The sequence below is a fragment of the Lineus longissimus genome, chromosome 9 (assembly GCF_910592395.1).
Source record: "Lineus longissimus chromosome 9, tnLinLong1.2, whole genome shotgun sequence".
NCBI classification, from domain to species: Eukaryota; Metazoa; Nemertea; class Pilidiophora; order Heteronemertea; family Lineidae; genus Lineus; species Lineus longissimus.
This window is the reverse complement of record NC_088316.1, coordinates 12,936,947-12,962,590: the sequence shown is the minus strand read 5'-3', so window position 1 is coordinate 12,962,590 and position 25,644 is coordinate 12,936,947. Positions and strand designations below refer to the sequence as shown.

The following is a 25,644-nucleotide window of genomic DNA, read 5'->3' as shown; positions in this document are numbered from 1 at the left end:
GAAATATATTTGATTTGATACATTTGACCTTATACTGCTTCTAGATAAAGCACATAGTCAACTCCTGTCTGGATATTTAGTGCTCAGCATCCACCGACCCCTCTCCCTACGGGAACGCATGTCATTACTTATAAATGCTGTTTTTCCCAAACTAGTTACCATTGCAAAGATAAAAGAAGTGGTAGCGCATAGCGATCCTCGTTTTATTGTCATCCTGCCAGGGTAACATATGAAACAGAAGACCCTGGAGTCGCATTGGCGAAAACGCATTCTGGTCGAAAGAGAAGTGTCCCCGAAAAGAATTTCAGCTGTCCATGCAGAATGATGAGGTGTTTTGTGATCTTAGGCAATTTGGCCAAGAGCAATCATTTGGGGTCCCATCTCTGTCTGGGAAGAACACGAAAGTCGATAAGACACCACATTATACATGTATTCTGATATGATTAATAGCTTTGGCAGTCTCACAAGGACAAAATATGCTTTTGTTCTCTGAGTTGCATCATTCATCGATGGTAGAATGGCCTGGTGAGAACTGGGGATGATTGCATATAAACGAATTCAGCTTTTCTTGTCTTCCAAATAATTTTTTTTCACTGTGGCCAGTGATCTTCCTAGCATTTTTATAAAAGAAGCCGCGATGACGACAAGACATATTTTTGCTTTTGCTCATCCATGTACATGTTTATACATGTAGGTCAAGGTCGTGGTGCTCAGAATGCCGTTCAGAGCAATGTGGCTGAACAGTAGAGAATGAAGCACCTTCTATAACCTTCTTCTGTCGTTAAAATTTGGCCAGCGGCTTTTGTTGTGTACTCCTGTGGCTGGGCGTCTTCAGCTTATTTCGTTCCCGTGTTCGGGCAGATAAGTCCAACACCGACCAAACACCATACGTTTCCGATTAACTGAAAGGGGGAAAGTATGGTCGAACGTTGTTGGTAGTTTCTCGTGTTTCGGTATTTCCACACAGAAATACGCTATAGACACCATGTCTTTTCAATAGGGAGAAAAGAGACATTCAGCGTTTCCAACCGATGATTGAACATGATCAACAAATGGAAAGATTTAGAAATGTTACAATCAAAGATGTTACGCTAAAAGCCCTTCCATTGGTTTAGTCACAATTCAACCCAGCTAAATTGTTCCCTGTGACTAGCTTCCTTCATTTTACCTGTTGCTAGACTGTGATCTATTGGTACCAATTTGTGATCTCAAATAACTCAGAACGATACGGAAAATTGGCTTTTCGTCAGACAAAATTGGTGATGCATAATTACTGTCCTTATCACTATAGAAAATCACACGGAGGGGGTAGATTGTAACGACCAGTGACCATGAGATATCCAACATCAATAACCCAGCTTCATCCGGCATTACCTCCTTTTTAGTTGATCTCTTCTATCGTATAGAACATGAATGGCTTGGCATTCACTGTTCCTCTCCTGTTAGTTCATATCTTTTATGGTAAGAAAATGAATGCTCTGGCATCCATTGGTAGCATCTCATGGATCGGATCAACAAACCACTGGCCCAGCAACGAACACTTTTCCACGATGACCTGTCTGTCTAGATTTCTAACGATCATTAATTGGCCATAACTCATCACCAATCTCATCATTACCAAGAATAACACATCTAATCGCGTTTACTCATGTCCATATATACGCCTTCGGTGATCCTGGACAGGATGGAAGGACGTGACTGAGGGGAAATAGCTTCGCCTGCAAGAATATCGAATTGGCAAAAGGAGTGTGATCAGCATGTCTGATGTTACATGTATCTGCGGTGCGCCTTCTGAACTATCGGAGGTGCTCCGCTCGTAACCTTCCCTCATGCCCCTGAAGAAATATGCCATTTATCTCTACAAGTAAGCTTATATCGTGCACCTCGGTCACGAAAATGTCAACCAACATGGTGGACCCATTGTCCGATCACGTAGACCTCACTTTTCACATCCTGAGACTCAGGTTTTTGTGGTCCCACTTCACAGGCCAAAAAAATATCGAGAGGCGGAGTATTTTGAAAACAACTGGTGCCATGCAGGATGCACTTGACAAGGTCGCTGTTATTCGTGAAAGAACAGGCAATTCATAGGCAAAACTAACAGTTACCACTTCCTTCGTGTTGGATGCAACAAAATCATCAGAATCGTGATTGAAATACAAAGATGGTGCATTGCCTTGAATAATGTCAGCATATTTATATTCACTCAACGACCCATGATATGCATATAATATGCCCTTGAACGACCACATTCGTCGTCAAGTCATTTGCCAATCCATGACATGCAAGAAGTCCATAAACCAGATCGGCCGGGCGGGTCACGGTCGATGATGGAGTCGACATGGATCATCTTGGCCTCATCCCGTGAAGTCGCCAGGGGTGGTGGCGGCAGGTGTCTTGACGCCGATTTCATTCGGTCAGGTATTCCACCAACAATGATAAAATGAACAGGGCGCCGACAGTTATCGCTAACATAGAGATGATCCGTCATTCTCAATCAAACATTTGTGATGAAAATCTAGCTTATATCCGTCCGTGAGATCAGTATGAGGGATTTTTCTTCATTCATCATTCAATGATCCTGTCATATTGCGCATACGTGTCTAGGCAGCCTTGTTTCTTGCAGATTGGAAGTTATGGTATCGCTGGTGACGATTCGCAGGACCGAATTATCGCATGTGACGCCATTACCACCAATCGGAAATGAAAAATAGCATCATGATTAAAAGTGCTAGATGCCTCTCTTCTGATGTGGTTGCCTCGGACAAAAAAACATAGCAGATGGCGTATCAAGCGTAACAGGGGCCATTGCAATTCCATTCACACTACAACATAAACGTCACGACCGATGATATCTCACGGATACTAACGAGTATCTCCGAATGTGCCGAATGGGGGCATGGGAAAAAATCGCCTGCACGTATTTTTATTTCTTCAAATAAATCACAATGGGTTGGGAATGAATGAATAGTGTTTAGACGTTGCCAATTACCTGTGCAATATACCGGTACAAGTATAGCAACCGTCCACAAACTTTTCGCTCCATTAGGAAGTAAATTTTGAAACCTCTTCGTTTTCATGATCGTCATACATTAATTACTTCTCGTCTTTTCTGCAACAAAAGAATAAACGTCCCAATCTTTGTCTGACGTCATCCCTGTACTTCTTACCGCCCCCTATACAGTAAAGGTAAAAATTGATACCGAAATTCATATACCAAATATTCGCAAAAATGAAGTGAACACATTGGATTCGGAGACCCCAGTAAGCTTCGTTTCGTTCATAGGAATCTTTCACCACTTGTATCCCCATGGCAATTTCATAAGCCCTGAATGGGATGGACGTAATGACGTAAGCAATACTGACGAGGATTAGCATTTTATTTAAATGAGCTGTCTCCTTCTCTCGCGATATCTGTCCCTCCTTGCTTACGCCCATCTGTCTACTGATCTTGGAGGCATTGCGCAACACTTTGAAGATCCACAGGTTGCAGAACACAATGATGACGAAGGGGAGGATGGTGCCAATGGCCATTTGCGTGGAGTTTCCGAGGACGACTAAATCTTGGTTTTTGTCACTCATGCGGAGAACGCCCGTCCCTAGAATGAAAAATACATTCAAAAATACATTGACTCTTGCGAATCCGTTGATGCCTGAGATTTTGACATGCGATCCATGCTGGAATAAGTCAACAGCGGCACTTTGCCGTGCAACGACACGTTTGCTGCGTCATGAAACGCACTTTGGGGAGGTGGGTCGACCTGAGCACCCGCCAGTATTTCCCCATGCATATGGTGTCAACCGACCTAACACGAAACAAAGTAAAAAATTAGGTGTTTGCGGAGTTACTGATGGTGCTGATTCAATAATTCCTACCTGTTTCCTCATTATAGAAATACTTAAACTTGAACATGATGTACGAACTAAGACCACTAATCAAAACGAACGTTATGGCTATCGAAATGCAGGCGCGGCGTGTTGTGCAGAGTCTGGGTGCGGCCAGCGGGAATCTGACGACAATCAGTCGATCAATGGTCATCTCGGCGAGGAAGAATCCGGACATAACTGCGAAAGCGTACGCCAGATACCACAACAATCTGAAATAAGATTTGATGAATCTCATGTGATTTTTGGTGAATCTTATGTCACCTGGTTTTACACAAGTTGACAGTGCTTCATGTATTTGGGAATCAACGAGGAAATGCGAAGATGTGCACTTTATTGCGCAAACATCTTTTTTAGAAATTACTCTGGCACGGTTTGGCGATAGTCGAATTGGTATAGGTGTAAAGGGAGATCTAACTCGTGTTGGCGACCACGCACCGTTCGGGGATTTTTGCCCTGACTGGTATAATAACAAGACAACAACAATACTCACTGCAGCTCAAACTCAGTCGGTGGGTCTGTATCCCAGACGTGAAAATACGACCCCCAAGCGATCTCAATATGGAGTACAACCGTATCCGCCATGGCAAGAGCAGTCATGTAGTTACAAGTAGATATCTTCCTGTTATCTTTCTGAAGTGTTATGATGATGGACATCACGTTCCCGAAGAGTCCGACTGCTATGATGACGATCCATGAGTACCGCGTGGTAATCAAGAACACCAGGTTAAGGGCATACTCCTCCGGGTCCACCCAGGGCAATGTTCGAACTGCTGTCGACGAAGCATCCAATGTATCGAGTTGGGGTGCCATATCTTCCCTGCGGCCGATTGAGAATTGCGGCTTATTTTTTAGAAAAAATGTTCAGTTATACGTTATACGCGCCCGTAATATGATTTTTACAGCTGCAGGCATATTTCAGAATCAGATCTGGTTCCATTAACAGACAGTTAATTGACACCCTGTACATACATGTACGCAAACGATGTGCAAGTCAGCAACTTTTGACAGGAATTTTGTTGTAAGTTGGAAATGTTTGAAACCTGAGTTGAGATATTATTCGATGCAGAATCGGAAAAATAGCGACGAGAGCAATACGAAAAACAAAGATTGTAATCCTGCCACTACAAGAGTATTCACTTCCCTTGGTCGTAAAAAATAAGAAAAAGACTTTCGTCAGTTTCCGAAAGGCGCCAATGTCGTTAAATTAACGCGGACATTACTCTAGCTCTACAGAGATATAAATTGGCCCTTGGTTATCTGCTGTGGCGGAGGCAATGCTTTTAGTGTGGCCATTTCCAGAGAGGACGCCACCAAGGTTTTTTCCCCAGACGACCACAGCTGGTGAAACAGTTTGGCTAAATTTACGTCTTTCTGAGATTTTAGCTCTCCATATATAACCTTTGATATACTGCATACGTTTGCTCGATCAAAAAGTACGTTACCAACGAAATATTTCAACGGACTATGGCCATTACCAGCTTATCTTGAGGAAAAACGCACACTGGCACAATCATCCGCGAGTCTTTGCCAAGGATGGTTCCGAGCACTTCTATTCTCCCTTGTCATCACTAATCGAGGGCGTCCCTTTTTATCAGACCAACCACAAAGCACCTGTCACCTTTGAGGCGGATAGCACAACACAACAAATTTCCGGGGATAGATGTCATTGTCACTTTCCCGGGGTCGCTTTTATGGAATCTCTTTTGGAGGGACGTAGCCTTGTACATTTACATCGCTTCGCAATAAGATGTGGTTGAGATTGCATTGCTGTATACGTTTTTTTCGTTCTGTGGTGCGCTTTGCCGATAAGATTGGGTAGAAGTGGTATGGACGCATCGAATTTCCATCTAAATCTCTTAATTTTTGGTCTGCAATTACCTTGACTAGAATTGTGTCAGAAGTCAGAAGCCGGTATTATTCTAATACTACGCCCCAAAAGCCAACTGGTGATAATTCCCAATGGATTTTCTACGTGGCGTTCAGTTGCTTTTAAATTGGGCAGGCCTGCAACAGTAATGACGCGTGCATGTTTTTTAACATCACGGCGCTATGTGTTCCATTTGCTTCACCAGCTGTCTGGTACAATCAAAGTAAGCCCTCTCTTTGTTATCTCTGGTTTTAGAATTAAATTACTTTCCAAGAACGCGACTGTCCGCGCTTGTCTTCACTGGCTGTTTTTGTTTTGTTTTTAATCAAAATGAATCGGTTCATGACCAGTATTGTCAGTATTTATCCGACAGCGTGTGAAATTATATGATAATGTACAGTGTACGCAAAGAGACAATTTATGGTCCTTGCCATGGAGTGCACAATTATTATGCCATTGGTCTTAAAAATGAAAAAAGTCTTGTTAGTTCGAAATAAATCATTGTCCCGAAACAGATAATTGCAGCATGTTGCCGCCTTGGAAATCCTAATTACTATAATGTGATAGATTATCATCAGACTTGCTTGATTTATCCGTTTAATTAAGAATTACAAAATGTACGGAATTTTTGAAGTAAAGTGGATTTCTACATTTTATGCTTAACCAACGAATCCCTGTATAGCGCTCGTCGACACTGAGAAGAACTGTGCGATTTCTGTGTGTGACCCGCAGAAAGGTGGGATTTTTTGTCCGGGCCTCTGCCAAAACTCCTGTGTCAGCGAATTAAGTCAATCATGGGGCTTGCTAACAGTCTATTGGCAAGGCCCCGGAGACTGTTAGCAAGGCCCCTGACCACTGCACCTCAAGTCTGTCCAAATATCAGTCAGGTGATGGGCGAACGTGAAACCTCAATATGTGCCATTAGTTGTAACGTGATGCTAAACAACCATCTTGGACAGGAACACTTTCTTCATGTTTATCATTCTCTTCAGATTGCTTCTGCTTGTAAACAGTCTGATAGAAGATTATTAGCTCGCTTTTATCCCGGTTATGTGACAACAGTTTGTGCTCTGAATTATAAACGCAAGCACTGTAGTCACGGTCATGACATAATTTGGTGACCGAATAGTAACGATGTACTTTATCCCAAGGGCGACGGAATGGCGGGTGTTATACAGGTTCAGGTGGACGGAATCGGTTCTCCAGGGATTTTTCCATTCTGATCTGACAGGAAAAATGATGATTCATAGTGCCTTCGACTAGTTTTGCGGCTTTTTCTAAGCATCTTGTAATCATTTATCGTTGCAGGTGAATACTTCTCGATCAACCGCAAGTTGAGGTCGCCGACCGGCAGCTGTGACAGGGTCGTCAAGAGATCGCCAGCAGATCGCCAGCAGGGCAGCCGATTGAGATGCTCAGGTATCTGTAGAGCGCAGATGTTCTTTCAGCTGCTGGCGAAGGAGTGTCGACTGCGCAGTTCTGAGTGTAGCTTAGTCACAAGTCGGGGATTTTAAAGGCGAAAGTATTAGATTCAAACGTCGTCACTTACCATACCTCTTGCTCGCTGACCTCACAGTCAAAACGATTCGTGGAATATGGTTATTTGACACTGACATTTGACGCCGCCCTGGGTGATACTTTTGATACTATCTTATCAATTAAGACACCTTTTAACTCATTAACCAGCGTCTAGTTCTTTGCGAACACTGATTGCGAACACCGATGTTCAGGGACAGTGGTTTACAGTGAGAAACATTGATGCTTTGCAAGGTATTGACACTCGGAAGACTGACCATCGTGACGTCGGTAATGACTAGCTGTCTTGATCAAGAAAGTTGACCTTCACAGGTTTGTGAATATGCGTTGATGAACAACAACACGATTAACACGGACACCAAAGAAGTCTACGTCTAATTATTCTGGCTAAAAACGAGTTCGCACCATCAGCTTCACACCACTGATAACATTGGACCAGTCACGCACATCACCAGGTTTCGTAAGGGTAACGAGTAACCGATATTTTACGCGAACACCGATTCTCGATACAGTAAGTCTGTGTTACTCCCATAATTGCCCACTGGCAAACAAGGCAAGGCCAAATCACGCAAGGGCGACTGCTGATCAAGCTTCTATCGGCCACTGGGCAGTCTACCAATTACTGTATCCATCCAGGGAGTATTGATTTTAAGGCAGTTTCCGGGGAAGTACGGAATCTATCGGAAACGACTGGCGCTGATCATCTTTTTGACGTTAGTCAATAAAAATAACTGGAATAACCGCAGAAAAATTTCTTTCGCACACATAATATCACATACCGTATCGGTTTTGTCATTACAGGAGTGCATGACTAGTGGAAGAGTCGTGACTTTGTCGTCAATATTGGAAGTATTTTTACATCATACATGCACGTTGGATTATTGACGAAGGCATAAACGAAATCATCATCATAATCTCTACAAGGTGAGAACATTTTGCTGTGAACGAATGTGTGTTTGAATGCTTACGGACAGTGAATGGTTTTTAGGAGATTCTAGCTCATGTTTGGATTAGCTTGGATGATGCCGCTATGTTAAATCGTAAGATAAATGGGTGTGGATATAGAATACTTTAGACTGAACACACTCTATTGATGCCAGTGTAACAACGTTTAGACTGTGTCAACAAGGTACGTGAACACGACAAACTTGGATTAGGCCTACATCGTCATCACAGTGGATACGGCATTTCTGGGTACATTCGTGATTGCATCGGTTGCCTGCTACTCGGATTGAGGAAGAACACACTGATGAAACGGTTGGTTGAGGTAAAAGATTTGCTGGAACAAAATTCGGTGGAAGAAATAAAAACAAAGGTAATCAAACATCGTTTTTGTCGTTTACCAAGGATAAGACCACACGTGCGTAAGTGTAACGTATGTGTATATCAAAATTGAATTAACTGATAGGTTGAACACTGCGCCATCTTGGCGCAGATAGATTCTGACGACCAAATCCATTTTCTTCATAAAAAAGTATTCATTTACTTGTCTTGACTGGTTATACAGTCGGTGATGAGATTCTTAACTCTCAACAACATCATTTTGGACGGAGCGCTGAACAACACCAAAGAAACAATATCAAGGGATCCAGGCGTGCTGGAGTACAAGCGCATAATGGATCCCTTTGTGAGAGCCTTCGTGATCGTGGACGTGATACTGATATTTCTGTCCATTGCGGGCGGAGGGAGTCTCTTCTGCGTCATTGCGCGTTTCTCGTCTAGGCTCCGGTCTTCGTACACGGTTCTAGTGATATCTCTCCTCATGAGCGACCTCTTGACGGGGGCTTTATTAATACCTCTTCACTTGTCTCTTGTCACGGATGGAAGATTCCGGAACCCATACTTGTGCAAATTCTACAGATACATTTCGAGCACGTTGTCAACCGCGGGGATCTATAGCACATTCCTTTTAGTCCTTGACACATTTTACGTCGTCGGGTATCAAGTCCGTAACTCCTTCAAACAAGGGATATGCGTGTTTTCTTTAAGTTTTGTTTGGTTTTTCTCTCTAGCTTACAGTATCTGGGCCCTAGTGGTTTACATTCCAGTTGAACATTTCGACTCCGCGGACAACACAACCGTCTGGCTATGCGGACTTTCGGAGCAATTCTCAACGTACGCTCATGTATTAGTCTTGACGGACTTCGTTGTACTTTTAGCATTACCTGTCCTATTAACTGGTATCCTTTTCACAATGATTCTTAGCCTGATACGGAACAATCCGCGAAAGGAGGGAGATATGGACCTAATCAAACTCACATCAGTTTTAGTTATAGTCCACGTGCTAACATACCTCCCCGTGCAAATATTAAAATTTTGTGATCTCTCTAGCTGCAGGGTGCGAGTTATTGAAGACTTGATGGCCAAGGAGTTTAGCGAGTTGTCGCCATTTCTCCGCGGCCCGCTGACTTATCTGGCCTTGCCGGCTCTCCACAGGGACACCCGCGACGCCATCATGGACATCTGTCGGAAAAATGACGAATACCCGGCAGGTCGCTCAAGGGCCGATCGATCCAGTGGTGCGTCTATTGAAATCAGGCTGCTAGACGCTGGGTTGTGATTAGGACTGAATTTGATTGCGTATATATAGCGTCGTAGATCGCTAAAAACAATTTTTTCTTCTCATATCCGCCATACACATGTAATTAGATGATGGGCAATGAAACTCATGTTCTACATACATGTATTTTACAGAAATGCGCTACAGCGCTGGGCATTCTGAGGGCGCCTCCCCCCCCCCCCCCCGCCACCATCCCCACCCCTGTACCATCCGCACCTGCGTTTGGGGGAAAAGGAAAGGCACAAAACCATTTCCTACCGGGTCACAAGAATAAAGCATCATTTATTTAACTTTCAAAACTTATATGTACAAATCTTCTTAATTGTAAATAATTCAATTATAATAAATAATGATATGCAAAGGTAAATGGAATGATTTACGTTATTGTCATAAATGTTGTAGGGGAGAGCGGGTAATAACGGACGAAAATCATGAAAGTCGTACTCTCCGAAATCTCTGGCACTCCAGCACTGATTGTGTTTCAAAACCATATGAGTCGGGGTGGCATGCGTAATGTATGTATCTCCACATCAAAATAAATTTAAGTATACTATTACAAGTATTCGAGCTCATGCCAATGATAATCTTGGAAAAACAACAATCACAATACTGGTCCGTTATTCCCCGCTGAACAACATTCTCCCGCCCCGCCAGACAGCCAGCGTACATATAATTATGCATCACATGCTCATCAGTCCAACAACGTCGCAGAGATTCTTAAAAGAACCAGGGATTCCCGAGTCCAACAAGATGTACAGTATAGATTTTCGTTTTCGGCCGTTACTTTTTCTTGGGCGACCCTAACTTCAAAGTTCGTCTGCCGGATTGGGGCTTTCTTCAGCGATCCACGTGTGTCACCATAGCAACGCCAGCCATCAGGAAAAGAAGGTTGTCCGCTATTACGACTTGTCCGCTGTTGTCCTCCTCTCCCCTACACAATTTTAAAGGACTAGGCGGGTTTTCCCTTCAATACGTTTTTTCTGCTACTGTTTCCTTGGTAAAGTATTTTTCTAAAAGTGTTAAATGGCTTCCTGCTTTGATTCAACAAAACATGTTATACGTTATTTCAGAACACAACTTAAGGAAAATTTCATGGCACCCCAGAGGACTCCACCAGAGGTAAGACTTAACATCAACCCGATACATTTAGTACCATACCAACGTCATGCTAGTGATGTGGCAGTATTGGGGTAATAAAAAACGTATTACAGTGGAACCTCCCTTAGTGGACACTTCTCTATTAAGAAGAACCTCTCTATTAAGGACACTAGTTTTGGTCCCAAATGGGTAGTTTCCTTTCAATTTGACCTCTCTAATCAGGACACCTCTCTATTAAGGACAGCATTTGTCAGTCCCGAGGGTGTCCTTAATAGAGAGGTTCTATTGTATTTTGTCATAATGTCGGTCCTTGTTGGATCGATTCATACAAAGACGATAGTTGCACAGAGGGCTAACTCAACATAAACCTTTTGCAAGCCTGATATTTCAGTCAGTTTTTTATCTTTTCCATTTTCGGCGGAATATGGTGGTTGAAACTTTACTCTAGTGTGGAAGGTGAATGGCTGGTAAACAGCTAAGTAATATTTACCTTAATATAACCCACCTTCTCCTTTAATTGGAATGGAATGAAGAATATTACATGCAGTTCTAAAAATGTTGTCATGAAATGATTATAACCTGACCGTGTATAGTGACCCATTTTATAAAGAAGAGGTCACCATGTGAAACTACTACTACTCCAAACAGCATTGCTAGGCAAGTTCAGATTCTGAGCATATCATCTAAACTAAAACCAGTTGATGTGCAGTGCCATCTCTCTTAAAAAAAATCTCTATAGGGGTCATCAGTTTATCCAATAAACACACAATTTCCAATGTTTAACTCAGACCCCCCCTCCACATGCACTTTCAGTCAACTGGAGTCGCCTCCCCGCCCCCTGCACACACAACTTCAGATTGTCAATATTGGACCACACTTACAACACCCCCCCCCCCCCCCCCCCCGGTGAAATATATATACGCCATGGACAGCCTCAAACTCCACACAATAGCTTTAGTTAGTGGTATTAACATAAAATCCATTCATAAATATAACCAAAAACTCATTATAACAGATAAACAACAAACCTGTGGGTAACATCATAATAATTCTCTGAACATTACAAGATTCCTGATCACCTAAAAATCTACTTGCGTTCAAATTCAAAAAGTACATTGCAGGAGCGATTGAAGGGAAGGTTCCCCCAGTCCACAACTATGCTTTTATCTCTTCAGTCTATCATAACATTTCCCAATCTAGAATTCATTTTATAATGTGTGGGCCGCATGCCCCTTGAACTCAGTCATTTTGGATCCACCCACACCCGCAATGTATTGCCTCTCTCGGAATATCCTTTCCCAACATCACCATAACAACATGTACATGTATTATGCTTTGAAATAATTTCACAAATACATTTGATATACAAATTCACATCAATACCTGTAGGGGCAGGGTGCAAAAATGCCTCATAGAACCTTTATGGAATTTTTCTCAACAATCACAATTATCAGAGTAAACATCCAATTATTTAGACTTTCCAGAAAGTTTTAACACTCAATGCATTGACAACATTATATTTATAAGGCATGGACAGATTGGACCGATCTCAATTTTTATCGGGACACTCTGTAGCACACTGATAACAGCCAAAATTCCCATAACTATAAAATACGACTTGGAATCAGTCTAGAGACACAGGGAAGAAGGCGTTGATTCGATTGCAGAAAGACATGATTATTATGAGACAAAAGTATCATAATTATATCACTCAAATGTCTATCAAAGAATTAAATTATATCACTGATGAAAGAAAAATTGGCAAGGTGAAAGCACGATTCTTCAAAATATTTCATAAGGATAAAAAAGTTGAGCAATCATTATTTCTCAGAGCTAGAGTAAAAAACACTGACACGGTATATAATCTTCACAGTCAGAAAACATTGTGACCAAGGACAGTCACAAAAACTCATCAGTGCCAGGGTAGAGTTCGATATCATCACAGGTAATTGTAAAATAGTCGTACTTCCACCTATCAAATCCCCATGTCTTTTGCGCCAACACCTATGAATTGCCGTGTCTAAATAGACCTGTGTGTTAAATCCCCGTGTCTATTACCCCCTTAGAGCTCGATAGGGCTAATCGGGGGCTAATTTAGACCCGTGTTCAACACAGGTTTTTTGATAGGTGGAATCTGAATAGACACGGCAATTGCAAGTTCTAAGATCCGGCGACAGATGGCGCGGTGTAGTTGCCTCGGTATTGCGCACGCGAAATTCCCCTCCAACGGGAAAGAAACACAGGAGAGCTCCCTACCTACAGCGCACCTGTTGCCGGGGCTATTAACCATTATCTAACACCACTGATAGGTGTAAGTGCGCCCCAGGTTTTTTGACACACGGAGAAGACACGGGTCTTGAAAAAACACGGGGTTTTATGATAGGTGGAACTACGACTTATAGTTCCACCTTCCCTGCAGTGACAGCACCCACCTGCTGTCTTTTCGACAAATGCACATGCAGATACTCCTCTGAATAAGTCAGTATTCACAAAATATCAGAGATAACATTGTTTGCAAATTCCACATGTTCAAGTCACTTCAGAACTGAGAACGATTTTAGAAGTCTCTCTGAATTGTTGGACGAGGAGTGCTCCGATTGTCTTAGCAATCCTACATGTACATGCTGAATTGTCAACAATGCCTCCTAGACACTAAAAATCGTCAAGAAATAATGCCCAATTCAAAGCAGTCTCTGGTGGATTTATGAGCCTGTCTGGGCAAGCAGAAACACTGTAAAACTAGTGTCACATAAACATGTCTGTGACACCTCGAAGGCGCTTAACAAAACTTGAGTTCAGTCGTCCTGAGATTCAGGTTTTTCCACTCCTACACCATTTACAAAACCCTGAGTAAAACCAGTTAAATCCACTCGGATTTCCAAGGAGTGGCTAATCCGCTTACCTGACACACCTATCCATGCGTTGTAAAATCCAATAAATAAGATTTCATACACATTTACAACATGTTCAACGAGGATCGTCATGGGGTATTCATACATAAAGTTACATTCTACATAACAAACGACATACATATATATTTAAAGTTTTAACTCTGGAATGTGATATAAATCCATAGTGGGAATGTGAGAGTGCCACACTATACAACACAGTGGGACATATTGTCACTTTGTGATGAAAAAGTTCTTCTACGGTATTTCTAGTGCTCTATACTGTACAACTGTCTGTACTGTCTCAAAGTGCTTTACATTCATTTCCCAGCCTAATCCAGGAACCTCCAAGTAAAGACCAAGGAAGGCACACACATGTACTAGAGGGTGACTATTGACTCGCTGTTGGAAGATGGCTGGTCCCTGTCACACACTTCAAGGAGCGCTCTCAGGACAGAGTGGGAATAATTTGATGATGGGGTATTCAACTGATTCTGCAAGGAAATGAAATAAAATGTTAGAGTTGCAACTGTCAACGAGGCACAGACAAACCACATGCGACTCATGTGCCATCTTGGCTAATATCTGGGAGTCTTTCCGGCTGGAGCTACATACTGGTCAAGTAGGTCACCTCACGGTTGATTTTGGAACTAAAATGTGTCCTTCAACATCAGAACAGCTAGGAACATATCATCTGCTCTATTTTTGGCTCTGGTGGTTAAAGAGTTCATGGTATACTCACAGGTCCATCAAGGCAGGATTGGTCAGTGCTACTGTCGGCGTCGCAGTGGCTGGGTATGGCTTTTGTTGAGCAGGTCAAAGGGAGGGAAGGCAGGGTATTGGAAGATCTCACCGAGGGTAAAGCAGTCGAAGAATCGGAAAGGTTTGGCCAGGTTGCCTTTAAATTACATGAACCGCTCCACGAACTGGGATCAACATCTCCAACTCCACAGAACTTAGGGTCAATTCCATCAGGCAAGAATGTCTGGTGGGGACTCAAAGTGTAATTGTCCTGTCCAGGAGTAACAACCTGCTGTGTGGAGTCTACACCGTTGGTAGAATAGGGTGAAAACTGTGTGTCAGAACACTCAGACGGTCCAACCGAAAATGATGAAATTTCTGTTATATCCTCTAACAAATTGCCGAGATTTCTGTAGTAATTTTCCATGTGACTTTCAGAGGTTTTGACACCTGCAGATGACGTTCCTTGGAAACTCTCAAAATGTGATGCAGATGGACTCCACGCTTCTGCACTGGAACTAGGCCCAGTGATTCCCACTGACGTACCAGCAATGTCTGGTGAACACTGCTCTCCAAATGTGGACAGAACGCTATCGCAATGGGATAAACCAGGCTTTAGACCATGAGAAACTGCGGAATTATCACTGTCGCTACTTGCAGTCATCTCAACGCTGCCACTGATAGCGCTGTCCTTTTTCACAAAATCCTCTTTCACTAATTCGTCAGTTATCAATAGGTCATCACGTTGCATTTCTTCTCGGTGGAAATCGTTAAATGGAACAGATATCGAAACAAGATTTTCATCGTAGACGAGTTGAACTATGGCGCCATCGTCGTTTTTGTCGACTTCATCAGAGACCTCGCCCGCACAAATTCTCTCTCGTCTGTTCGCTTTGCGCTCTTTGATTAACCCCTCACGTTGCTTCCTGATCAACTGACGCCCTAGCATTGAGCTAAAAAGGATAATTGCAAACAGTTGTCAACATTTGAATTGTGGAAGCATTTATTCCACTTTTTTTCCCCCAAAAGGACTGGGGGAGATCAGCCAAGTACCCTAAGCCAGATCTATTTGAAAAAACACTATACATGTACTTGATTTGCAGATCTCTAACCTAGAAATTGTGTTGGGTCCCAATATGAGATTGAAGAAAAACCAAACTCTGAAGGAATGAGGCCAGTTATTTTTGCCGCCAAATGACTGTGACATCAACGTCTGAAAAAAACACCACACCTTTGAATAGCTTTCCGTTACGACTTACCTAACAATGTTGTTGAAGCTCAGAATTAACTTGGGTTTTCTTGTGAACTGGTCCTCAATCAAATGAGTCTCGGATTCTATGTGAAGTACTTTGTTTTCACAAGTTAAATAACGATAAACAGTGCTCTGAATGACATTCTCCTCGAACACTGAAAGGAGGAATGTGAACTGGTAAGAACGTGATGACTCATCCAGGTAGCTTTCCTGTGCATAGCATGGAATGCATGGCATGATGGTGATGTACTAGATGATGTGCTATATGAGAGGCTCAAGCATGAAATGGCAAGAATAGCTGTTCATCACTGCTGCTTATTCATGTCATAAGGACATGAAGGAAGTGTGGGTCTTAATTTTATCGCCTCATCCATTGTTTTATCGAGTGGCGCATAATATTTTCTAAGCTGTTGGTCATTTTCGAAAGTTTTATCATCTCGAATTCGCACAAAGAAAGGTTGAATAATCTACTAGCCGGGAATGGGATTTTGTGCCAAGATTTCGTGACATTGGATTATCGATTTTTTGATTAGCCCTGTTGGTGTTGACCAATGACTTCTATGAATCGTACCTCTTTGATGCGCCCTAGCAACGAACACCAGATCATTAGGATGGATACTGAAGTAGGGATTTCCGCCTTCCATATCTTTTGTCATATAACCCATGATTACACTCGCCCTGAAAACAATGAATCTCGATCATCAAAAATCATCTTAAAGGGTAACTCGTGTCAAATTTCACCATATAATGTTTTAGCTGTTTTTGACAAATGACTACGTCACTTTCACATAAATTGGTAAGGTTTTCGAATCGAAATGCACATTTTCTAGAAATCGATGGTTTAATCCCGCCCGGACGGCTCGCTTCGATGCCGTTTTCGTTGATGACGTCACAACATGAACATTTTTGCGGTCGCGGTGGTTTACATTCAGCGATTTGATAATAAATCTAATCAAAAATGGAAAATTGTGACTCGCTCTACCAAAACTAGGCGCTTGTCGCATCTGAACTCGACAGGTTGATACGGACTTGTTGTTCATTTCCCTATTGTAGACCTTTTAGTCTGTATCAACCTATCAAGTTCAGATGCGACAAGCGCCTAGTTTTGGTAGAGCGGGTCACAATTTGAGCTTTACATTTGTGATCAACAATTAAAAACGGACGTATTTCCGCAAAGTTGTAAATCACATCATAGTATCACTTTAAGTAACTCAAAGCTTCTAATAAATTGCTAAGGCAGGAAGTAAACATCATGTACCATTTCTACACCTGCAACAGCTGGCAATACGGGACTTCTTTCTTTCTTTGCCAAAGTGAACTACAAAAGGGAGTTGACTCAAATTTTGAGCATTTCGCACAACTATTCAGATCTTTGTGAAAGAACTTTCTGGAACACCCTTTGTCATGTTTGTGGCTTTTTAAGATTGCAAGGCTCTTTTCAATCTTTAATACTCTACATATACAGTAGAACCTCTCTATTAAGGACAACCTTGGGACTGACAAGTGCTGTCCTTAATAGAGGTGTCCTGATTAGAGAGGTCAAATTGAATGGAAACAGCCAATTTGGGACCAAAACTAGTGTCCTTAATAGAGAAGGTGTCCTTAATAGAGAGGTGTCCGCTAAGAGAGATTCTACTGTACCTTTGGTCCATATTCTCAACACTACCATCAAGATAGTGCCGAGAGACGTATTGGAGGGAGTTTGAGAAATCGAGCGGCGAGGAATTGGCTGGATATAAGTTGTGGATTACCGCCTTTGACATCACCTTCCCCACTGCAACGCAATACACATCTCGGACAGATCCAAGAAAACCTGAAACAGGTCAAGAGACTTGCTTTAAAACTTAATGATGGAGGCTTTAAAGCCAAAACACACTCACTGCACATTGTGTTTAGAGCTCCCAATAGAGGTGCAACTGCACCAATTCTCGTCACTACCTCATGACCGAAATGGCCTTCAAAATATCTTTTGTTTTTAATTTTGAAAACAACAATGCCTTCTCTATGCCTAGCAATAACTAGCAATTACCCAAAGACTCTCTTCCAATAAATGGTCTTTACTCAATACCTTAACCCTTTTTGGAATTGTTCCCCGGCCTAAGATGCCCCCCTCATTTGTTGTGCTGCACTATGAGAAGAAAAGGGAAGAGTTCAGACATTACCACAAAATCTTATAGCCAAATGGGGAGAAAAAATCCAACAAGTCCACGACCTACCGCCTGCAATGTCCTGTTCCCCCGCACGCCGAACATGGCCTGTCACCTGCACACACTCGTAGTGCACCATGGGTGAATTAAGGCATGAACACAACATCTTACAGCTAAATGAAGTAGTCTCCTTTGGTCCTGAAATTAAGGGGGAAAACTTCCGATTAGCACTCAACACTGTAGAGTAGTAAAAAAAAGTTCTGACATGTTAGGTGTCAATCCCTTCGCAATGGGTTGTGCGTGAGTTGCCTGTAAGTTCGAAATGGATTGTGCGTAGGTTGCCTGTAAGTTTGCAATGGGTTGTGTGTAGGTTGCCTGTAAGTTTGCAATGGGTTGTGCGCAGGTTGCCTGTAAGTTTGCAATGGGTTGTGTGTAGGTTGCCTGTAAGTTATGCATACATTGCCTGCAACATACATGAATGAAGGGATGTTAATTGTGATTGGGACTGTTCCCACGAGAGCAATGCACCATCTCTCTCGGATAAATCAATCTGATGTTAAGAATGTATTCACGAAGTTTCTAGTCGTTATCATTGTAAAATATATTTCTTGAAATATAGCATTTGGAAGCCTAGTGTTGGCCAAATTTGATGCCTCAATAAATGCACAGAACAGAAGAAATAACTATTGCAATGAGTTCATGTACCTTTTAGTTGATCTAAAAACACATTCTGGTAATCGCTGTGGACAATTTTTAGGATGGACTGGCCAAGCAGGTCAATCTGGATTAAAGAAAATTAGACATGATCACAGTATTTTTTTTGCGTTTCCAAAAATGTTGCCAGGTGACGTCAGGCTTGGGCAACATCACATTTTGTGAAACCCACATGGGTTGGAAGGGCGCAGTGAAAATTGTGAATCTTCCGGCAGTGGGTTGTCGGAAATTCGAGGTCGTCTTGTCATAAAGAAAATACAGCTCTTTTTCATCGGAATTATAAATGTTTCTGTCCTACGATGTGTGATATCACCCTCCACATGCCTGAAACATCCATATTATGCTTGACAAAGGGCTATATTTGATAAACGCAGGCTCTTCAATAGATTACTCATAGACGCAGTTGTTGATTCATTCTTCATAGTTGCTAATTCTTTTCGGATTTAAGACCAATAGTAAGAGCAACTACATGTACATGTTAAGTTGGCACAGTTTTCAGAAGTAACACCCAAGCTGTTCTGGCATTTGCTGGAGAAAGTTATATTTTGATGTTATCAGGAAAGGATGGAACCCACTAGAATATATGGTTTACCTGATTCTGACCAAGCAGTGATGATACATTTTCTGAAATATAGGTCAGGATTCCCTTCTTGTTGTAAACAAACAAGAAGCTGTTGTTGCTCTGGAATGGAGAAGGTAATGGAGAAGGTAATGGAGAAGGTAATGGCAGCGATAATTTGAAATTTATTTTCAAAGCGACATGCAGTAGAACCTCTTTATCAAGGACACCCTCGGGTCTGACACGTGCTGTCCTTAATAGAGAGGTGTACTGGTTGAATTGAAATTAAACAACCAACTTGAGACCAAAACTAGCGTCCTTGATAGGGAGGTTGTCCTTAATAGAGAGGTGTCCGCTAAGGGAGGTTCCACTGTAATCACAAGGTGCCAAGGCTGGCTTACCATAATATTTTTGTCTCCATATCTATTCTATCTCAACCCCAGAAGTCAGTAGAACGACAAAAGATAGATTACATATCTCATTTTTCTTTAGGAGAGCTATTGAGGTATCATTTTATTCGCCTCAGACTGTACCTTTCCATTCAAACAATAAGAAAATGACTTTTTTCAGTCTTTATCAATTCTTGATCTAATCAATCCTTATGGTATATATCAGCAGGACTGTGGGCACTCACCTCAAGGAACTCAATCGGAAAGTTACTTTCGATATAAGCTGGTCTCCACGGCTTCGAATCCGAGTGGTTTCTTCTCTGTAAATCTGAAAGAAGGCATCAGAGGGATAAGCACAGCTCTGTTAGAAATGATTTGAACCGTACTTTGAACAGGAAATGAAAAGGAACATACTCTCTTGGGCGGCGAGAATGTAAAAAGTAGGCTGGTCATGCCATATTCCCTTTAAATATAGGAGACAATATTTGAGTCAAAAGAGAGAATGGATGACCAGTACTGTAGTATTTACGGAGACTGACCGCCCATCAGTGAGCCGAAAGGCATCTCTTTTATTTCAACACATCATCACGAGAAAATTGTGGATTAAGGATGGTCAGGACTCCCTGGTGCGGTTCTCACCAGGGAGAGGCTCTCACCACACTTCTGAGAATCACATTATTTACACCCTAGCGCTAATTAATGTGTAGGTGTAATATTCCAAACATACAACATCTAACTGCGCCACAGGGGTGATAATATTGGCGGGTGATTCTCTCTGACCAAGGTGTCATCGCTCAAAGCTAACCTAGTTGAATAACAAATTAACATTCACTCATGATCTAGTTTCAAGAGATAATATCCATACTTGATACTAACCCTGATGCAGCCGAAGATAATTCACTGTTAATCGTAAAATGCCAGTTTTATTTAGTCTTTTCTTTGCATTTTTTACCAAAGGCACCATTTCAGCCAACTCTCCGATGAAGTTGTTCAAACGATCGCGCCTCATTTTCTCGCACTCTTTCCTGCTTGGCCTGAAGAACATCATAAGAAATGATATTAAATTTTTTGGCAGACGCCTTTGTCTAGTCATGAAAACTTCATAAGCTGTCTAGAATATTGAATAAGTGTAAAAACTTTTGTCAGAAAAAAAGTTTAAAGGGTACCCCTTCGGTATGAAATGGTGGGTCAGGAAAACAGAAATGCAGCTACAGTCCATATTACAATTGACATCCATCCTTTACGCAGGAGGTACATTGGTCACCGAGTTATCATCCATGCAACTTTGTCACTGATTTTAATTTGTGACGTTGTCTCTGTTGATCTGATTCTGATTAGTAATCAGCTTTCCAATGTTGATCTTGAGTGAACTACATTGTCATTATGCAACTACGCAAAAAAGGCGTGAAGTAAAAAGTGTCCCAATTCAAAGCGGCCTACTTCTTCATCACTCCACTCTTGAAGCAGGTCCCCTTCTCAACTTCCACTTTCAGGCGGTTCGTTTTCAGCAACTCCCTCACTTTTGCTGCCATGTTGGTGAATGTTTCATTCAATCCATGTTTAAGACCTGAAAATTGGTTAGATACATTAAAGGGACAATATAGGCAGCAGCTAGGCAGGACAGATAAAGTTACACAAAGTCGCCAATAGGGGTCTCTCACATCTTACGGTTTGTTGAAATGATTGACGCTTGTATGAGGAATGTATTTAGTGCTGAATCTGATTCTGACATGACCCAGGGCCCTTACTGTGTATATCAGTCACCTGAAGATGGCCAAATTAGCCCCTCTGCCTATAGTCCCCCTTTAAAGAGACACTTTAGAATCAGGCCTTTAAGAGTCATAGTAATCTTGAGAAAATCTTGTGGAGAACTCTGCTTTCATTATATAGATACGGGAATTACCTACTCTCCCACAACTAGCAAAAGTCCCACAGAGTGAAACGAGTCAATAACCAAACCAGGGGCTGGTCAAGGGGTACAGGTGAAACAACAGAAGTTCAGAGCAAAACGACTGGGACCAGTGGCCTGACTGAGTTGTTAGTGGGGCTCAGGTCAGATAGTCTTCCCACAGATCCTAAAAACCTCCCCAACACAGGGACTTGACACGCTCCACAAAAAACCTATAAGTATAAGGACTAAAAAACGTCAAGTCCCTGTGTTGACAAATGTATACTATACAGTACACCAGTGGCAGTGCAATGCATACAATACATACAGTCACAGTGGCAAAATGTATCTGCATGCAATCATGGAGTACAGCTCATGAGCTGCTCAGGTCAAATCACTGTTCAATGCATGTATACAGACACTCTACGGTTCCACTCTACACTAGTATATTGTATATAGGCCTAGTGTAGTAGAGTACATGTAACTGTAGACGTGCATTTGAACAGTTACAGTGGTCAAATTACAAAAACAAACACCAAAAAATATCGGCTTTTACAAAAACCCACACTATCCGATGCAAGTAAGTTTGAACACTCACCAACCGAGCTTCCCTCAATCGTTTTCACTTATTCATTATATCAAAAATACAAGCAACAAGTTGGTTATCAGTGGTTATTGTTTCGTTATTGTTCACGTTGTTTACATTCGTGGGGTAGGTGTAAACTGTGGACGAAAGTGTGGACGAAAGTGTGGACGAAAGTGTGGACAGCGGCCCTCTAAGTTTGGTGGGCTGGCATTTCTTTGTCTTTCAATATATTTAAAAGAAATTGCACTATATTATGCATTATAATCTTCTTAATGGGTCAGCGAAAGAAAAAAAGAAAAAAATTATTTTGATGGGTGATTTTGATCAATGAGTGGACGAGCTTTTTTGCCCCTTTTTTGAAGGTTTTCGAAGTGGCCTTTGACTTTGTGGACGGGGAAATGCGAGGTCTCGTGTTCAAATGTGGACTATTATCAAAGAATTTGTTGAAACTGTGATATTTCTAACTATTCCAAATAATATTCTTTCACAAAAACTACTTTTATTTGAATGACAATGACAATATCATTCAGTTGTAGGCAAAAATTGTTGGCCCTCTCTCAGACCAACTTTCGTTGATCCAAGATGGCGGCACCACTGAAGCCCTGTCGAAAGGTTACTGTAAATCAGTCAGGAGCTATACTAGTCAGTTTCACTGAGACAAGTCATACTGTAAAACAGATCAGGATATGTTATTTCCTCCGATTAGGGGCCAATGTACATTCACAGATGCTATATCATTGTCACCATTTGTAACTAATGAATTATGGCCTATTTTTTATAGTCATTCTTACATATCGGGTCATTCACTCGATACAATACCGTACCGGTGTAACATCTGTGGTTATTCCCCATGTTTCAGTGTTTCCAAACAATAGGCAGCTGGAGAGACCATGACTTTTTAATAGGGGGGATACACAGAAAAACTCGTCAATCTATTTCTGAGCGTTCCCAAACGATGAGGGGAAACACTCAAAAACAGAAACACTCAAAAACATTACACCGGTACTCTCTCATGCGCAAAGAGGAGTCTTGTTGTAGGCCCTGTTTGCAAAAGGATGTGGCCGGGTCAATATGAAACTTAGCCACTTTGTCATTACACTCCAGACACAGTTGATTGGCCCTGTTTTTACAGAGAGGTACCAGTGCCTTGAAAGCCGCTACGTCACAAGGTTGTCCTCTGACAAGGACATGGTGTACTTGATGAAGAACTCCCTATTCAGGGTGTCTCAAAGACAGTAGGTTGTCCTCCGACAAGGACATGATGTACTGGATGAAGAACTCCCTATTCAGGGTGTCTCAAAGACAGTAGGTTGTCCTCTGACAAGGACATGATGTACTGGATGAAGGGCTCCCTATTCAGGGTGTCTCAAAATACAGTAGGTTGTCCTCCGACAAGGACATGATGCATGGATGAAGAACTCCCTATTCAGGGTGTCTCAAAAGACAGTAGGTTGTCCTCCAACAAGGACATGATGTACTGGATAAAGAACGCCCTATTCAGGGTATGTCTCAAAAGACAGTAGGTTGTCCTCCAACAAGGACATGATGTACTGGATGAAGAACTCCCTATTCAGGGTGTCTCAAAAGACAGTAGGTTGTCCTCCAACAAGGACATGATGTACTGGATAAAGAACGCCCTATTCAGGGTGTCTCAAAAGACAATAGGTTGTCCTCCAACAAGGACATGATGTACTGGATGAAGAACTCCCTATTCAATGTGTCTCAAAAGACAATAGGTTGTCCTCTGACAAGGACATGATGTACTGGATGAAGAACTCCCTATTCAGGGTGTCTCAAAAGACAGTAGGTTGTCCTCTGACAAGGACATGATGTACTGGATGAAGGACTCCCTATTCAGGCTGTCACAAAAGACAATAGGTTGTCCTCTGACAAGAACGCATTTTTGAAGAGGTTTCTGATCAGGAGTCTGAGGAGAGCCGCCATCTTGGATCAAAGAAAATGGCTCTGAGCAGCTGAGAGAGGGCCAACAATTTTTGCCTACAACTGAATGATATTGTCATTGTCATTCAAATAAAAGTAGTTTTTGTGAAAGAATATTATTTGGAATAGTTAGAAATATCACAGTTTCAACAAATTCTTTGATAATCAGTCCACATTTGAACACGAGACCTCGCATTTCCCCGTCCACAAAGTCAAAGGCCACTTCGAAAACCTTCAGAAAAGGGGCAAAAAAGCCCGTCCACTCATTGATCAAAATCACCCATCAAAATAATTTTTTTCTTTTTTTTCTTTCGCTGACCCATTAAGAAGATTATAATGCATAATATAGTGCAATTTCTTTTAAATATATTGAAAGACAAAGAAATGCCAGCCCACCGAAACTAAGAGGGCCGCTGTCCACACTTTCGTCCACAATTTCGTCCACAGTTTACACCTACCCACATAGCGAGCCAGAATGCGAAATTTTTTTCTGCAGGATACTTCTGCCATAGTGTACATCTGACAGCCAATCAGAATTCACGGCAAGCACGTGTCTTTGTTGACATCATCTTTCCACATGGCGCAATAATGTCAACAATGCCACGTGTTCTGATAATCTTGGAAAGAACAAGTTAGCAAATGGTTAGAGGAGTATATTAGCTAAAATATATATTTATTTGCAGTATCTTAACATGTATTTTCATTGTCGAGTGGACTGTATTTATTGGACTTGTCTGTTAAGGCGCACTGTGCTCGGCAAAATAGCCGAGGTTGAATGTTTATCTGTCAACCGTGTAACTAGTTCTGCTGTATATGCATAGGTGGCGCCACCATTCAATTTTATTTTGTTTGCTTGTCAAAATGTGTTTTATACAATGGCCCTTCAACAATGTTCAAACTACCAAAATAGGCCTGATACCTTCAACAGCAGACATCGGATACACTGTCCCTTTAATAATTATCAACATTGGCAACACTGTCAGTGTCACTGCCCCTTAAAATTTCACAAATCGCGAGACATCGGATACACTGTCCCTTTAATAATTATCAACATTGGCAACACTGTCAGTGTCACTGCCCCTTAAAATTTCACAAATCAATGCATGCACTGCAATGTAGTATCAGATCAGCTGATGCCTCTTTTGTACGCATAATATCATCAATTTTACAATGAATCTGTGCAATTCATTCCTAACCACTACGACACAAACCTTGAGTTGAGCATACTTGGGGTCAGACAATTATTGTCACATTCACAGTTGAAGTGGCACTCGGCATGCGACTCGGTATCGTCCATTGTATTTGCATTATCATGCATAAATAAACAGTGTGACGTCAAAGATCGCGCCAATTGTGATTGGCTGTCAGATGTACACTGTGGCAGAACTATCCTGCAGAAAAAAATTTCGCAGCCAGAATGGAACTAATAGCCTAGTACAATTAGGTCCCACGGGTAGCGCTGACAATGTAATGATAACACTTGACACTAGAGGCGCTGATTTCGTTCCTTTCAGTTGGCACGTGGTGGACCAGTGAAAGATGGAAGGCGGCAAATTCAAACAGCAAAAAACCATCAAACCAACTCTCACA

The 25,644-nt window shown here is 41.9% G+C and overlaps 2 protein-coding genes across 2 annotated transcripts; both read right to left on the bottom strand.

Moving 5' to 3' along the window:
* Positions 1–420: 420 nt before the first annotated feature.
* LOC135493712 (cysteinyl leukotriene receptor 1-like) lies at positions 421–4,704 on the bottom strand. Its single transcript, XM_064781242.1, has 3 exons — positions 4,379–4,704; positions 3,877–4,097; positions 421–3,599 (listed from the first exon to the last, which is right to left on the bottom strand). The coding sequence occupies exons 1-3, from the start codon at positions 4,696–4,698 to the stop codon at positions 3,097–3,099; spliced, it is 1,044 nt and encodes a 347-aa protein (XP_064637312.1). The 5' UTR covers positions 4,699–4,704; the 3' UTR covers positions 421–3,096.
* Positions 4,705–13,049: 8,345 nt separating this feature from the next.
* LOC135493753 (circadian locomoter output cycles protein kaput-like) lies at positions 13,050–22,231 on the bottom strand. Its single transcript, XM_064781304.1, has 12 exons — positions 22,126–22,231; positions 21,080–21,206; positions 20,516–20,673; positions 19,885–19,967; positions 19,284–19,373; positions 18,683–18,758; positions 18,047–18,175; positions 17,472–17,643; positions 16,402–16,508; positions 15,838–15,985; positions 14,580–15,531; positions 13,050–14,331 (listed from the first exon to the last, which is right to left on the bottom strand). Exons 2-12 carry the CDS (start codon positions 21,169–21,171, stop codon positions 14,218–14,220), a joined length of 2,121 nt encoding a protein of 706 aa, XP_064637374.1. The 5' UTR covers positions 21,172–21,206; positions 22,126–22,231; the 3' UTR covers positions 13,050–14,217.
* Positions 22,232–25,644: the final 3,413 nt, after the last annotated feature.

Coding starts and splice junctions, on each gene's coding strand:
- LOC135493712 (XM_064781242.1), bottom strand. CDS start 4,698: ATGGCACCCCAACTCGATACATTGGATGCTTCGTCGACAGCAGTTCGA. Junction 4,098..4,378: donor CCGACTGAGTTTGAGCTGCA/GTGAGTATTGTT, acceptor ATCTTATTTCAG/ATTGTTGTGGTATCTGGCGT. Junction 3,600..3,876: donor TTTCTATAATGAGGAAACAG/GTAGGAATTATT, acceptor TTTTCATTCTAG/GGACGGGCGTTCTCCGCATG.
- LOC135493753 (XM_064781304.1), bottom strand. CDS start 21,171: ATGGCAGCAAAAGTGAGGGAGTTGCTGAAAACGAACCGCCTGAAAGTG. Junction 19,968..20,515: donor TTATCTTCGGCTGCATCAGG/GTTAGTATCAAG, acceptor GCCTTCTTTCAG/ATTTACAGAGAAGAAACCAC. Junction 15,532..15,837: donor AGCTTCAACAACATTGTTAG/GTAAGTCGTAAC, acceptor TATCCTTTTTAG/CTCAATGCTAGGGCGTCAGT.